At 41.1% G+C, this 14,857-nt stretch overlaps 1 protein-coding gene across 2 annotated transcripts; it reads right to left on the bottom strand.

The window, feature by feature from the left end:
* Positions 1-1,279: 1,279 nt before the first annotated feature.
* Positions 1,280-14,852, bottom strand: abhd5a (abhydrolase domain containing 5, lysophosphatidic acid acyltransferase a). Of its 2 annotated transcripts, none has more exons than XM_034101830.1 (8): positions 14,770-14,852; positions 12,549-12,629; positions 11,318-11,403; positions 7,646-8,021; positions 6,891-7,045; positions 6,257-6,368; positions 5,956-6,142; positions 1,280-2,751 (listed from the first exon to the last, which is right to left on the bottom strand). In XM_034101830.1, the coding sequence occupies exons 1-8, from the start codon at positions 14,799-14,801 to the stop codon at positions 2,662-2,664; spliced, it is 1,119 nt and encodes a 372-aa protein (XP_033957721.1). In that variant the 5' UTR covers positions 14,802-14,852; the 3' UTR covers positions 1,280-2,661. The 2 variants fall into 2 exon arrangements, with proteins under 2 accessions (XP_033957721.1, XP_033957722.1); XM_034101831.2 differs by having other exon boundaries at positions 12,549-12,663; positions 14,770-14,803.
* Positions 14,853-14,857: the final 5 nt, after the last annotated feature.

Here is a 14,857-nt window from a genome sequence, read left to right as displayed (position 1 = left end):
ATATCTTTCAAGGTTTGACATAATGAATTGTGCTACTTTTAAAGCAAGCAACGATGTTTTCAAATCTGTAATCAAAAAGCTCCTCAAAAACACTATAGAAGCAGTTCCTGCCGTTGTTACGTTAGTTCAAACAGTAACAACGGACTACTTTTCTTAGCGGATGCATGTCAATTTAAATCAATACAGAAAACTATTTTTTAAATCAATAAAATCTTTTTCTAAATCCATAAAAGCATTTCAATTATTATTGGGAGTCATGTCGTTACTTTGTTGAGAATGTGGCTATGTGTAATAAGCGGGATAATGTCCACATTGCACATTGCATAATGTGCCTTCATGCCGATCTAGATCCCTCCGCAAAAACAAAACAAAAAACGTCTCGTTCGCGGGCGAGAGCCGGCTCCCGTCGTTCACTATAGGAAACGCCCCTATAGGAAACGCCTCCTTGCTGCGGTCTGCAGACAGACTCTATTGCCTTCACTGGAGAACTGCGCTAAAACAGCTGATCACAACGTTCACACTCTGTGGTCCCGAAGTACTCCACTAGCTCCCCCCCCCCTCTGTCGACTTTCCTGAAGTACTCCCCCGTTGATAGAAATCAACACGTAATGAATTAAGACCCTACGGTTTGATGATTGATAGGTGTGTGGGTTGTCTTTCATTTTGACATGCAGAAAAATGTTATAATAAACATAGATACTGTATGGTAAATGGATATATCCGCCTTCTTTCATTTATCTTTCCATTCCCAACAATATACATAAATAAATGGCATATTTTGGACATAGTTCGAATGGGGATTAATCATGATTAATTAATTCTTAAACTGTGATTAATCTGATTAAAATTTGTAATCGTTTGACAGCCCTAGTTTATACCCAAGGATGGAAACTGATGGAGATGGAAACTCTTCATCCTCATACCAACATTTTTTTCCACAGCTCCTTTTTGAATAGGATTGCTCTCTAGTGGCAGTAAGGGGAAACTACAGAGGCCTTCTGCTGAACCCAAATGCACAGGGATCGTTTCTCTCACCGAGGGGAGGCCAGACGGCTCCTAAAGGATCGATACATTTTGACAAATCTTGTACCATTTCAATGGGGAGAGGCAGAATCAAAGTAGTGCAGATTAATTATGTGATGCAAACAAAGGTAAGGCCATTGTGTATGGATGACAAAAGACAGAGAAGCAAGTGAACAATAATCATAATAGATAACATTATTTTTTTACATTTAGAAATATGAGCTGTCCGAGGGAAAATTAGTTGGAAGCAAAACAATTTGAACAATTTACACTTTATTACATGCCTAGAACGACTGTTAAGTAATTCAAGATACTCAGTGAAATTATAAAAACATATTTCCCTGTGACAATGACTGTATGTGAAACACTTTGAAGTTATTCATCAATGTGACGTTTTTACTAATCTAACATTTCTGCTTTTCACCTTATAGACACAGATCACATTGTGTCTATAGCATTTCAATTAGGGAATAGACCTTGTTCAACAGGCATGAGATTCCAATGATCCTTTGTAGAGGCTCGGCAGACTCTTCACTTGTTTATTAAAATAAAGGTTATTTAAATGTACAATGAAACACTGCAGTTATTGGATTCCAGCAACAAGGATTACTGCCTACCCATAATGTAGCTCCATTCCACTGTTGTTTGCCGTGTACATGCAAAATCAACAGAATTCAGGAAGCCGCTTCATTGAAGACATCTAGAATGTCTAGGTTTTGTTTTAGATGTTAAACAAAGGGAATTTAATATCATTTTTGACATACGGTATAACCTTTGTCAACAGCATGTTGGGCTTACAGTATGACTCTATTTGTCTAGAGGGTTATCTGTATAATGCGTCTGAGTATCATATACCTGGGTTTCCAGATACGTTTTCCAAGATAGTGACGTAGATGGCTGCCAGATTCCCTTAAACATTGCAGTTTAACTTTTTTACTTTGTCGCTTGTTTGAAGGTTTTTTTCACAACAAGCGAACCGCCCAAGCAAGCCCTATCATCTATATGTGATATGATAAAGACAAACGTTTACCCATCAGAACCTTGGTAGACAGCAGTCTTTCACCAAAACTGATAACAAGTCATGGTTACCTGCTGCTGCTTTACCTGGGCAGCGCAGGTGAGAAATGAGGCGAGGCTCCTGGACTGGAGTTTGAGTCAGACTGAGGAAACATGAACTGTAACGTCATGGTTTTCACAGAGACTTGCCTTGATCCCTTAAACCAGGACTCCACTATTGCCGCCCATGGATTCTCATTTTTTGCCAGGAACGGACTCTGGGAAAAGTACATGAGGAGGTGTCAGCTTGATAGTTAACAGCAAGTGGTGCTCACATTTGGAGATCATTTATTCAGGTTGTTCTCTCCATTTGAAGCACGTTTTTACTGGGAAATGTGCCTTTTAATCTGCCGAGGGAATTTAAGTGTTTGTGTGTGTCTATGGTTATATCCAGACACACACTTATTACTTATTGCATTCTTTGACAAAAATATGCAGAAATACGCATTTGACATATTTTCACATGTTATAAAAATACACTCATCATCCCTTCTTTGAGGAAGGACAATCCTTTGTTTCCTCTGCTGAAACATAGTCTGACATTGGTGCTTCCCTTTTCCTCCAGTGGTCAGGAGCCAGGCTTCAGTCCACTTTACTGCATACTTTCAAAAGTGTGTGGTTGAAGTCCTCCGGCTGGTCAGCGAATACATAATGTCCGGCTCCACGGATCATCTGCTGACACAGAAGGAAGCTCATTACGAGAGAGCAATGCACACAGCTATCAAAAGGCATTTTGAACATTCAAATTGATAGCCAAGTCGCTTTGGAAAATAGCATAAGCAAAATAAAATGTGATGTTACAGTGTGTAGCGGCTGTGGTTCAGGTGTTAAATGGGCACATACCAACCAGAGGGTCAGTGGTTCGATCCACATCCGCTGTACCCAACATGTCAAAGTGTCCTTCAGCAAGATACTTAACCCTAAGTATGTCTATGATATTGAAGTGAATGTAAATTGATTTGGATTAAAGCGTCAGCTAAATGTAATGTTTCAGTACATGTGATTCTTAGATTAAAACACTGACAGGTATTCCAAGGAACTCAGTACAAAGGGATTTCAATTGTTTTCCACAAAGATCACCTATTATGCAAAATCCACTTTTGAATGTCTTTTATACATAAAGATGCGTTAAGAGATTCTGAAAGTTTCAGGAAAAAAGACGCACTCTCTTTTTGTCCTGATCCATTTATATAAAAACCTGTATGAAAATTAGCTGATCAGATTTTGGCCACTTTGTGATGTCATAACAACGATGTTTTGGTTTGTATAACCATTAGCCAATAACCAACCAAGGTAACCCCCCCCCCCACACCTTATCACCTGAATCTCCTCCTGGAGCACCATTGTGTTCTTTTCAACCAAATATCTCTCAGAGGGGCGTGGGGAGGGGCTCCTTATTTTCATCTAAAGCAGGGGTCTCCAACCTTTCTTCATCTGAGAGCTACTTTGAAAAAATGAAAGTGGCCAAGAGCTACTTCCATCACATCGCTTACATGTATTCACATAGCACTCATCAGTTGAATTAAGCTATACTTTTGTACACGTACGAAATTGCAATACCTAAAGCTTATTACAAATCTTAACTTCACATCAAGGTCCAAGAAAACGAAGCATCTTATGCACTTATGGTCAAATAAGTGCCTTCACTCTTTTTCACAGTCAGTGAGATGAATGGCGCTGCATGGAGTCCACCATACAGGTGTCTGCTGGACCCACTTAGGTTCACTCTAATAGAGTCATTCATGTTCATCAGTCAGTCTTGTTCTGTATTTAGATTTCATGACATTCATGCCAGAAAAAGCTGCTTCACAAAGGTCTGTAGAACAGAACCAAATAAAGTAGTATGTTCAGTGCTGCTTGGTGATGTTCTTATAGTTCTCTGGGTCTACAAGGCTCCAGACATGTTGTGAGTTTTGCTGAGACTTCAGCTGAACATGATTTTGGAGATTTATAACCTCCATCTCCACAGCATCGACACTGAACAGTTCAGCCATCTTTTTCTTCTTCTTCTTCGTCTTGACATGAAATTATAAACCATAATAAATCAATTGTATAGGTCTAGCCTCCCTATATCTGTGTGTGAAATTGTTCCATCCTCAAAAACAAAAAACTAATACTGCAGTCTAGCTGCCTTCAGTCTTCTGTTAAAGAAAGGACACTGAATGTCCTGAATGTGGCATCACACACATGACTTGAGTCTGAACACAGCAGACAACAGCATTATAAAAACAAAAATAGTGCATGTGGGTGCACACTCACATTCTCTGTCTTACTGTTACATGAATCCCATGAATGTATGAGAGTAAGTTAGCTTCATCATCTCAATCAGTGATTAAGTGAATAATAAAGTTTCTATCAGGTCACTTTCAGCCATTAGGGGAGGGGGCGGGGTTTGGAGGAACGGAGAGGAGACGGTGATCGCGGAAGCTTTCCTCCTGCCTTCACAAACTTCACACAAGTATTTATCAACAAGAGGACATTCATACTCTGCAATCCAAGACTTGATTAAATCCACCAAAAACCTGACATGACGATAACGAGTGTTTTTCAAAAAACACAAATCCCTCCCTGTCAGGGTTTCCGCTGGGATTTTTTCTCGCCGGTCAAATGTCCGAGCAGAATTTATTTTACCGGACTAATTTGAAACTTACCGGTCATATTTCAATAATAATAAGAGTTGTGTAGCAGAGTTTCCGTTGGCAGGTAATTTACCGGACTATGAGCAGATATGCTTCAGTTTAAAACTCAGTTCACGGGGCTCATTTTTATATCGCTTCAGTTTATAACAGATCGAAAAATTCAGATTCATTTTTCAATAAATGATTCCACAAACAACAAACAACATAATTATTACATTCAAACAAACTACTTGTAGTAGATAACGTACATTATTCAGAAGTTTACATTACATTTAAATAATAACACGGGAGAAACGGATCCTCTCCCTCTCTCTCTCTCTCCTGACAGCCCGTCAGTTTCTCAAGCAGCTCCTGCAGCCCGCTAAACAGAGGGCGGGGCTTCAGGAGCTCATGCAGAGCTGCGTGTCTCGGTCAGACTCAGCAGCTGATCTGATCTCTCTCTCGCGTCCGGTTAAACTTCACTCGCGTTTATGTCCATATGGATCAGATCCAGCTCTCCTGATCGGCCTTCATAGAGAGCACCGATCAAACTATTAAGAGTGAATATCGGCCGATAATGACCGGCGGCCGATCGATCGGAGCCTCCCTAATTATTACCAGACATTTTGACCGTCAGGTTTTGAATTTACCGGTTTTTTATAAATTTTACCAGCTAAAAACCGGTAATTACTGGCTAACGGAAACCCTGCTCCCTGTGTCTCTGAGCCGCAGCGACACGGCCTGATTCAGAGCGGGTCATTCTGCCGTTGGTTCTGGAGTGGTGTTGCTGGAGAAAGCAGACTGGTCTGTGTGGTGTCGCTGTGCCGCTGTCACGTCTGTTCCTTGATCACTGCGTCACCGACCAATTTGATATTTGTGTGACAGAAACAATTCTAAAATAAAAAAACGTTATTGTCCGGCCGCGGCCGAAAAATCAAGAAGCAACCTTACTACGCTATAATCGATAATCGAGCGTCGAGCTACTGAAAAGCTGCCGCGATCGCCGTGTTGGAGACCCCTGGTCTAAAGTAACAGACAGAGAATCAGCACTTTCGGAACAGGCCTGAAACAGAGGGGATTATGGGATGCTGCAATGATCTGCTTGGTATTTGGAGCCAAACACTTCAGAGACATGGTTTGTATATATCTGAGACGTATAATATATTGATGAAAAATAGTATAATAGCAGACCTTTAAATACATAGTTTAACATGATCTACTGTAGATTCAAACTAAAATGAAGGCACAATGAACCTACTGTGATCTCTACATGAGAGTGCGGCCTCATGTCTCTGATGCTGCTGCATGGGTTGCTGTCGATGCTGGAGCGGGACCCGTACATGATGGTAAGGGGGATCTGAGGGGGGAGCTGCTCCATCCTCTGCAGCATCGGCCTCACAGCACAGCCCTCAGGAGTGGTCATATTCTTAAAGGCCGTTTCCCCACTGTGACAAAAACAAGGCAAACAAAGGCAGATTGTGATGACAAGGCACAAGTGACAGCAACCAAACTCCTTTATACATGACTTTCAGACGGCAGTGACAGGGAGGGAGACTGACCTGGGGGTTTGCACGTTCAGGTGGTAGATGTACTCTGACACGGTGTTGTCGCTGAACATTGAAGAGAACTTCTTCTTGAAGTCAGGTCTGAGAGTCTGGACCAAAGTGGGCCCTGCAGGGATGTTTGAGGGTCACAAGCATTATAGGATGAGGCTGGTTCATTACATTCGTCATGGTTATAAACTGCAGGGGGCTTTGAAAGCCACAAAGTTGAAGGTTGGATATTCAACTTTGGATATTACTACAAGGTTGGATATTTGACTCATATGAGATCAGTAATATAGTAACTAGTTTCTGTAAGAAAAAAATATGAATACTTTAGCTCTTATGCTAAAATAACATTGGCAAACTATTTTACCATGCCTGCTTTTGTCTTTACAGAGCAATGATTAATTTGTAGAGTTAAGATTATTATAATTTTTCATTCATTTGTACTGCATTCATTTTCTCTATGAATCAACAACTACTCTTTGATTACCCTGCATTAACATTCCACTCTTTTAAATTCACCTAGTATTATTTGTATTCCCTGGACCCTGTTGTGTTGCAGCTACTAAAGAACATTGCAGCTTCTCCTCCTCTCATGGATAAAAGCAGCTTGAGAGTCTTTGTCTGCATCTTGTTTCAGCCTCACCTAGAGGTCCAACCAGCCTCAGGCTGGCCAGCGGGTTGAAGGGACTGAACATGGCCCCCAGAGCTTTGATCCACACCGGGACGGGCCGGTCAGCCTCTGCTGTGTCGGGGCGCTCAGGGAAACCCCAGGGCTCCACCAGCACAATGTGCTTCACTCTGTAGAGACAAGTAAATACATGGCATGTTCATGTTTTGTCTTATGTTTTGTAGACGAGATGTTGACACGAAATATGCCAATCGACACCTGAGGCAAACCTCAAATAGACTATAAACTGTGTTAACAAAAGGCACGTGAACGGAAATGCTGTTCAACAATTGGTCAGACATTAAGCGGGTAAAAACGCGAATCCCGGCAATTTCTACCGTAGCCTCCACCATGGAGCATCGGTAGGTTATTTTCATGCTGCTGTTAATCTGGAGAGCATATCTACAGACTCTAGCAGACGGCGCATTTGATTATACATCCAGAAAAACGTGAGTTAAAAACATTAGAACACTTTTAATGAGAGAGCTTCCAACGATGTCCATAGCTGCTAAATGCTTACTATGATCACCAAGCTCGTGTTTTTAACTTTTCTCGAAAATCACTAAACTAAACAGACTTCAACAGTACTAAATCTCATGGCAAATCAGATAAAAATTGGCGCATGTCTCCTTATTTGCTGATGTATCAATAAGGGATAATAGGGCCGATCCATTGGTGCATCCCTCAACACAACCCAACAGCACATTAAGAGAAATCCCATCCTTACCCACCTTCCAGGGTATTTAATGGAGTATGACACAGCCAGGTACCCCCCCAGGTTGTGGCCCAGCAGTATCATGGACTCCAGCCCTACTTTAGCCCTCCACTGCTCGATGGACTCAACAAACTGCTCCTCTGCCTCCCGGGCGTCTGTAGAGAACCGAGGCCTGCTGCTCCGCCCGAAGCCCAGCAGGTCCACAGCCCAGACGGGCCTCTGCTGTGAGAGAGAGTCCAGGTTCTGAGCCCAGAGACCCACGCCCCCCCCGAACCCGTGAAGCAGAACTAGGGGGGTTCTGTCTTTGACACAGTCTCTGCTGAAGGTCAGAGTCCACAGTCTGCTGCCTTCGGAGATGGGGACGTACTGTTTGGAGTTCGTGCTGGTCACACCTGAAAAGAAAGGAAAATATTATAAAATATACTTTTAGATACACTGTGATTGCCTCACCCCGTGATGTCATTTATGTTTCATTTCATCAGGTGATGGATTATTGAAGTAGCAGTTTGTTTGAGTAAGATGATCACAATACAAGGATTGGGGGGGAAGTTATTTAATCAGTGGGGCAAATTAAAAAGCTGGACAAAAAAGAAAGAAGACAGTGTTGAATTTTTTTTTACATGTTGTCATAGCATAAAGTCATTACGGTGGCCCTGAAGTGCAAGTCAAAACAGCATTTCAGAAAACACCGCAGCATTTCACAACACACCACAGCATTTCAGGAAACACTACAGCATTTTAGCAAACACCACAGCATTTCACAAAACAGTTTGTTGTTCTTTCGCTTCCCGTCTGATGAAAGGACGAAAGGATGAAAGGAGTGGCTGGATCAAGTTAGCTACCTAGCTAGTAGCAAGCACGTTAGTTAACATTACAGCATTAGCCTTGTCATTTGTATTAGCCTTAACATGAAGTAACATGAAGTAACCCAAAATGTTAAACAGTAAGAGTAGTAGTCATATTTCGTGAACCCTTTGAAGAGTACTGTCACACCGGTGTGATCATTCTATAATACACCGTTTAAGCCCGGGGGAGAAATGCTAACGCTAACGCTACATTAGCATCGGCGATCTTTTATACTTCATGCTATCTGCACAAATGGTTAACATTGAACATTAAAAAGATCAGGCAGTTCAGGGAGAATCGAAGGAAGGCAGGCAGGCAGGCAGCTTTGCATGACATTCTTCTAGACGTGTTTCATTGTGGTGATAGTGAGGGTAGTAAATCCCTTGTTTGGCAAGACAGTAGTGACGGCCATCTTGGTGACATTTGTTGTTGTGCGAGACCAGAGATGTAGTTCATTGAGTGGTTTCACACAAAAAAAGTGTTACTTCACAGTTTTACGGCAAAACATTTTTTTTTTTACTTGCAAAATTATCTTTTAAATGGACAAACATCATATGTGTAATTCGTGGCACAATTCAAACGGGATCGAAAGATAACTTTTCTCTCGCCATTCAACTTCAATACATAATTCTTCCGAAATAGGGTCCCATGGAGGTCCACCGGAAAGGGAGGGACTTCGCCTCTCTATAGTAATTCAACGAGAGAGAGTAATGTGAAACGACAGTACAATTGACCAATCATATCTTCCCTCTAAATGGGTGGGCTTTATAGAGAGCAGAAGTCCCTCCCTTTCCGGTGGACCTCCATGGCACCTTATTTCGGAAAAATTATGTATTGAAGTCAATGGCGAGAGAAAAGTTATCTTTCGATCCCGTTTGAATTGTGCCACGAATTACATATATGATGTTTGTCAATTTAAATGATAATTTTGCAAGTAAAAACAAAAAAATGCGTCGTAAAACTGTGAAGTAACACATTTGTTTGTGTGGAACCGCTCAATGAACTAGATCTCTGGTCTCGCACAACAACACACGTCACCAAGATGGCCATCACTACTGTCTTGCTAAACAAGGGATTTACTACCCTCACTATCACCACAATGAAACACGTCCAGAAGAATGTCATGCAAAGCTGCCTGCCTTTGATTCTCTCTGAACTGCCTGGTCTTTTTAATGTCAACCATTTGTGCAGATAGCATGAAGTAGAAAAGATCGCCGATGCTAATGTAGCATTAGTGTTAGCATGTCTCCCCCGGGGGCATCCTGGTTTAAACGGTGTATTATAAAATAGGGGTCGACCGATAATCGGCAGGGCTGATAATTCGCATTTGACCGATTATCGGTATCAGCCTTTTTTTTTCCGATAACAGCCGATAACACTTTGGCTCTGATGCGGCCGTTTCTCTGGCTGCAGTCACCACTCAGGGTGTTTCTCAATCACGAGGATACTGGCTTGGTAATCACTTCCTTCAGAAACTAAGCAAGTATGCTTCCAAGCCACGGCTTCAGAAAACGAAGAAGAATGGAACAGGCTAACAAGTGTGCCACTCTCTCTAACGGTTTCAACATAAACTGTACCGAAAATAAATACCTCACGATGTCTATCTAGTTATGAACTTGCTTTACTTTCACGGAACACATTTTTGGTGATTACAAACAAATGTAACAAACTAACATATTTACCAACACATGTTCTACGCCACGACATACTTACATTTAAATGTGTGCTGTGTCGGTTCAGCAATTCTCCGCAAGGGTTTTTGAAATTGGTCTGTGCGCAAAGCATTGTGGGTATTTTAAGGACGCAAAGTCTACCTATGTGCAGCCTCGAAATTTCCCCAAAACCAAGGACGCGGCCTCGGTGGAATTCCAAGTATGCTGGAGATTGGAACAGTCCTTCGGTGGCACTCGATGACGTAGCATACTTGAAATATTGGTTTGGGATCCAGTATCCTCGAGATTGAGAAACGGCCACAGTGTACACGAGCAATGTCCCGCCCACAGTGCTATCTGATAGGCTATTACTGAAGTGTCAATCAACACTGACGATTTTCCGGGCGGGAGCCAGCCAGAGAGGCGGGACCTTCTCAGATTACAGGCAGGTGTGAAAGAACGCAGACTAGGGCCGTTTCTTAATCTCGAGGATAGGCCTACTGGCTTCCACTGCTAGTGGATCGCCGGAGCTGTGTTAGATTAACATTAACATGTTTATTGTAGTTGTAAGTGCACTGCCTTGCGGTCTGTAGCACCATCCTTGATGGAGCATATGTGTGGGCTGGACCTGTATTTTACAGGAAAGGAGTGAGCAGAGGGTCGAGTTGTCGATTCTTGTTCTGTTTTCTGTGATATATCTTCCTCACCCTCTCAGACTTTCAGTTGCGCGCTACTAAAGGGACGTGCTACCATGGTAACCAAACAATGGTGTAGCTGTATTAAAGTCCGAGTGGAAACAGTCCTGAGTAAATCTGATTTTGTCAGAAATTGGGAGAAATATGACCCCGGGAAGAAACCGGGAGAGGGCTATGAAAACGGGAGTCTCCCGCGAAAATCGGGAGGGTTGGCAAGTATGGTTCCCTCTACAAAAAAGCAGTGGGATTTCTCCATAGGATTTTGGAAAACAGCTCGAAATAAGGTCTGTGGAAAACGAACCCGTTAGATAATTGGTATATATATAGGTATAAAAGTCATGGCTCGCCACTGCAGTTGGGTTTACGTGTATGGTGGCAGTTCCTCCTCACATGAAACATATAGTAAAAACACAAACTAAATTGTGTCTTATAATCAATACTCTTACATTTTGACAGTCATATGTGCAAACCAAGGTTAAAAGAGAAGAAGCTTACAGCTCAGCATCATGTCCTCTGCAGTCTGCAGCTGATCCTCAGAGGTGGGACACCATGAGGGCAGGAGGCGGGGGATCCAGCACCACCTACACACACATACACAGACACACATTCACACACAACACACAGAAAGCTTCATTACGTACATCAGGGACAGGGTGTCGCTGCAGGCTGGGGCTATGCATAAAGGACTTAGACAGGGACATACAAATATAAAAGCATCGATTGAAAAGTACAAGAGAGCATTTATGAAGAGCGCCGTCACATCTGATCATGTGAACTGAGCTCTCAGTGTGGTTTACTCCGTCTGAAGTGGAGGGAACTCCACTGGTTTCACAGGCAGGCTCTGTTTAGGGGACAGCACATTCAAGAGAGGGGCCAGAACACTGATGACTCCACCCATTAATAATACTTGGGTGGACAAAATATTTGCAACATTTTACAACAGTATAATCCAAAAGTAATTGGAAGCACCATCGCAGCGTCTAAAATGAGCTACATTTCAATAGAAGCTGTACATTGTTTATCATTTTCATAAAAACGCAGGGCCAACAGGTACAAAATCCATAATGAGAAATGCCCTGCATTTTCAAAAAGGATGAAAATATAAAAACACAAATGTGCCAGAACACATGCAAATGAAGAAACATCCTCACCAACATGACAACACATGCGCAGCGTTTGGAAAATATTTGCGGCTAAGAACTGTTGAATTAGACTGATCTCATTTGATCTATTGCAGGTTATTTAATACATTGACTAATGAGTGTATATAAATATAATGTTTGCCAATTCCTGAAAAGTGCTTAATGGACCGGAAAAACTAAGGGTATGATTCATAAATAAGTACATTTAAACAATATGTTACAGGGGTGATCAAATAAAAATAAATAGAATAGGGAAGTATATTTTACTTGCTAACACAAGGTGTCTCCAAATTCCCTGAGAAGTCCATTCTTATTGTATGTGAGGTTTACAGATCACAAGTGCATAAGATTGTCTCTAAAGGAGTTGTGACGTCACAAAAACCTGCTCTTCAAAAACTGAGATTTATGTGAGCACAGAAGAAGCTGCAAATATCCCCTCTGTGGGACGAATAGTGATTCTGAAGCTCATGAATGTGAACATGCGTCAGACTCTGCACATCCATCCAGGTAAAGGAACAACACATTTCTTACAGGGGAGGAGGTTGATCTAAAACCATGTAGTATGTTTAACAGTACAGACTTACCGTAAGGTAGAGTCAGCGTAGCCCCACACACTGCTGAGCAGCCTGTCAGCCCCGACAGCAGACATCGTTCTCTGCACAACCCTGAAGCCACAGCAGAATGAAACAAAGAGAGAGGCTGATCGAAATCAGAATCAGATAAAGGTTTATGGCCAAGTAGGTTAACACATAAGAAGAACTTGCCTTGGTGTACATGGTGAGTAAGTAAGTAAGAAATACAACCAAAAAATACAATAAAATGAATTGAAAATATTATACATTAGGATATAGAAAAATATGTACATTAAATCTGGATACACCAAAAAACTATGTGAAGTATACTATTGCAAAGTACTTAGAATAATACAAATCAAACATGTGCAGTATTGATTACACAGAGAGTTACAGTACTGTTGAGGGATAATACCGGTAAGGAGGACATATGTTTTAAATCCACACTATATATTACTATGGATGACATTCAAACTACCAGTGAAATCCTTGTACTAAAAGCATACTTTAGTGAAGTGGAAAAAATAATTAGAGAATCCGAATGCACTTTCACTATCCGACGTGTTTATGATGCGCCAGCGGACGTCATGAATGTGCGTCTGCTGCTGTGGGGGAACTATGGAAACACAGTTTTCTATTCAGCGGACTACAACATGGATTAGGGATGCCAGCGATTATTCGAATATTCGTTACAGTCTCCATAATCGAATATTATTTTTAAAAATCGATTTTATTTACATTTTTTTTTTAATTATTTATATATATTTTTTTATTATTTATGTTTTGTTTTTTTTTCTGGCTTAGTTTCAACCAAAATATATCGATTATTATTCGCCAGGGCTGCCGAATAATCGATTTTGATCATGGTCAGTTTCTGGCAACCCTAACATGGATGTTCAATAAGAACGAGGGACTACTGTAAACTCATCTAGAGACTCTGCACCGTGCTCTGATGCTTATGCTTTATGAACGTGGACAACAGAGAAACATATTCTTCACGACCAAAGTTGGAATTGAAATAAAAAAGGAAAGTGAAACTTATGCTCGTCACCCTCTCCCTCCGGTCCACATTAATACAAATGATCCCAATACGTATGATTGTATGAACTATGAAAAGATCTTAAAATCAATACAAATGTATTTATTATAAACGTTAGTCCTTAACATCTATCACTGTGTATATCAACATTCAAACATCTTTTAAAAGTTGAACAAACCCCACACAGCTCAGTAAAGACTGTAAGATATTGACTTTATTTGATAATTTCAGTAAAAACTAACGTTCATATTTCTCTTTTTGATTATAATACTGATGAACGTTCAAAACAAAGCACTTTGGCAACTTACCACATACGTTTTACAATGCTTAATAAGCACCGTAACTTTCATGATATAATTTCTCGGTCATAATCGGTTGTTTTCGTGAACGACAGTTATCGTTCTTGCATTAGATATCCAAGTTTGTCCTTGCCTTGAAAGTAGCATTACATGCTACATCTAGCAATAATTCCTGAGGTTAAAACTCAAATTAGCATTGATTTTCAACCCTGTTACTTTCAACCCTGTTACTATAATTAGAGTAACAGGGGTAATTCTTCATTGGAAAATATACATGTGATGCCTAGCTGGGCAAATCCCTTTTTTTGATGGTTTATTATCTGTTTTCCTGAATACATAAAAAAATGTTATACATTTTTTTTCATTTTTCAAAAATGTGTCTAAATTGTCCTCCATTTCTGGAATGACCCACTTTTGTACTTTTACTTGAATAACATTTTGATTGCAGTTATTTTACACTCAGTCTCTGGTACTTCTACTTTTACTCAAGTTCAAGACCCAAGTACTTCTCGCACCTCTGATCGGCACAGCATCGGCCAATTCTTGTTCTATCTGACAACAAGTTTGTCTTCAGTGTGTGTGTGTGTGTGTGTGTGTGTGTGTGTGTGTGTGTGTGTGTGTGTGTGTGTGTGTGTGTGTGTGTGTGTGTGTGTGTGTGTGTGTGTGTGTGTGTGTGTGTGTGTGTGTGTGTGTGTGTGTGTGTGTGTGTGGTATTAACTTGAACTTTAGGGAAGTTGTGTGGTGTTGATGTTAGTACATTTAGCGTACCCCGACTTTGACTACCCTAACTATGCCGGTATAGAATAAACCAGATTTGGATATGACATATTGAATATCGCTAATATTCCCTTTATTAGGCTACTTTACAAACAGGTTTGGTTAGGGAGACACTCACCCTGCGCTCGCTGTCACCGCCCGCTCGGCCATTCTGCAACACGGTCACATGGCTTTCAGACTTTGACGTGGGGTCAGTATGTATGTTT

This window comes from Pseudochaenichthys georgianus, chromosome 16 (genome assembly GCF_902827115.2).
Source record: "Pseudochaenichthys georgianus chromosome 16, fPseGeo1.2, whole genome shotgun sequence".
Lineage (NCBI taxonomy): Eukaryota > Metazoa > Chordata > Actinopteri > Perciformes > Channichthyidae > Pseudochaenichthys > Pseudochaenichthys georgianus.
The sequence above is the reverse complement of the archived record's forward strand: the minus strand, read 5'-3'. Positions and strand labels throughout refer to the sequence as shown.

Excerpts from the sequence above, each read along its gene's own strand:
- abhd5a (XM_034101830.1), bottom strand. The coding sequence starts at position 14,801 with ATGGCCGAGCGGGCGGTGACAGCGAGCGCAGG. Across the intron at positions 6,369-6,890 it reads GAGGCTGGTTGGACCTCTAG|GGCCCACTTTGGTCCAGACT; the intron begins GTGAGGCTGAAA and ends ACATCCCTGCAG. Across the intron at positions 2,752-5,955 it reads ACTCTCATGTAGAGATCACA|ATGATCCGTGGAGCCGGACA; the intron begins GTAGGTTCATTG and ends CTGTGTCAGCAG.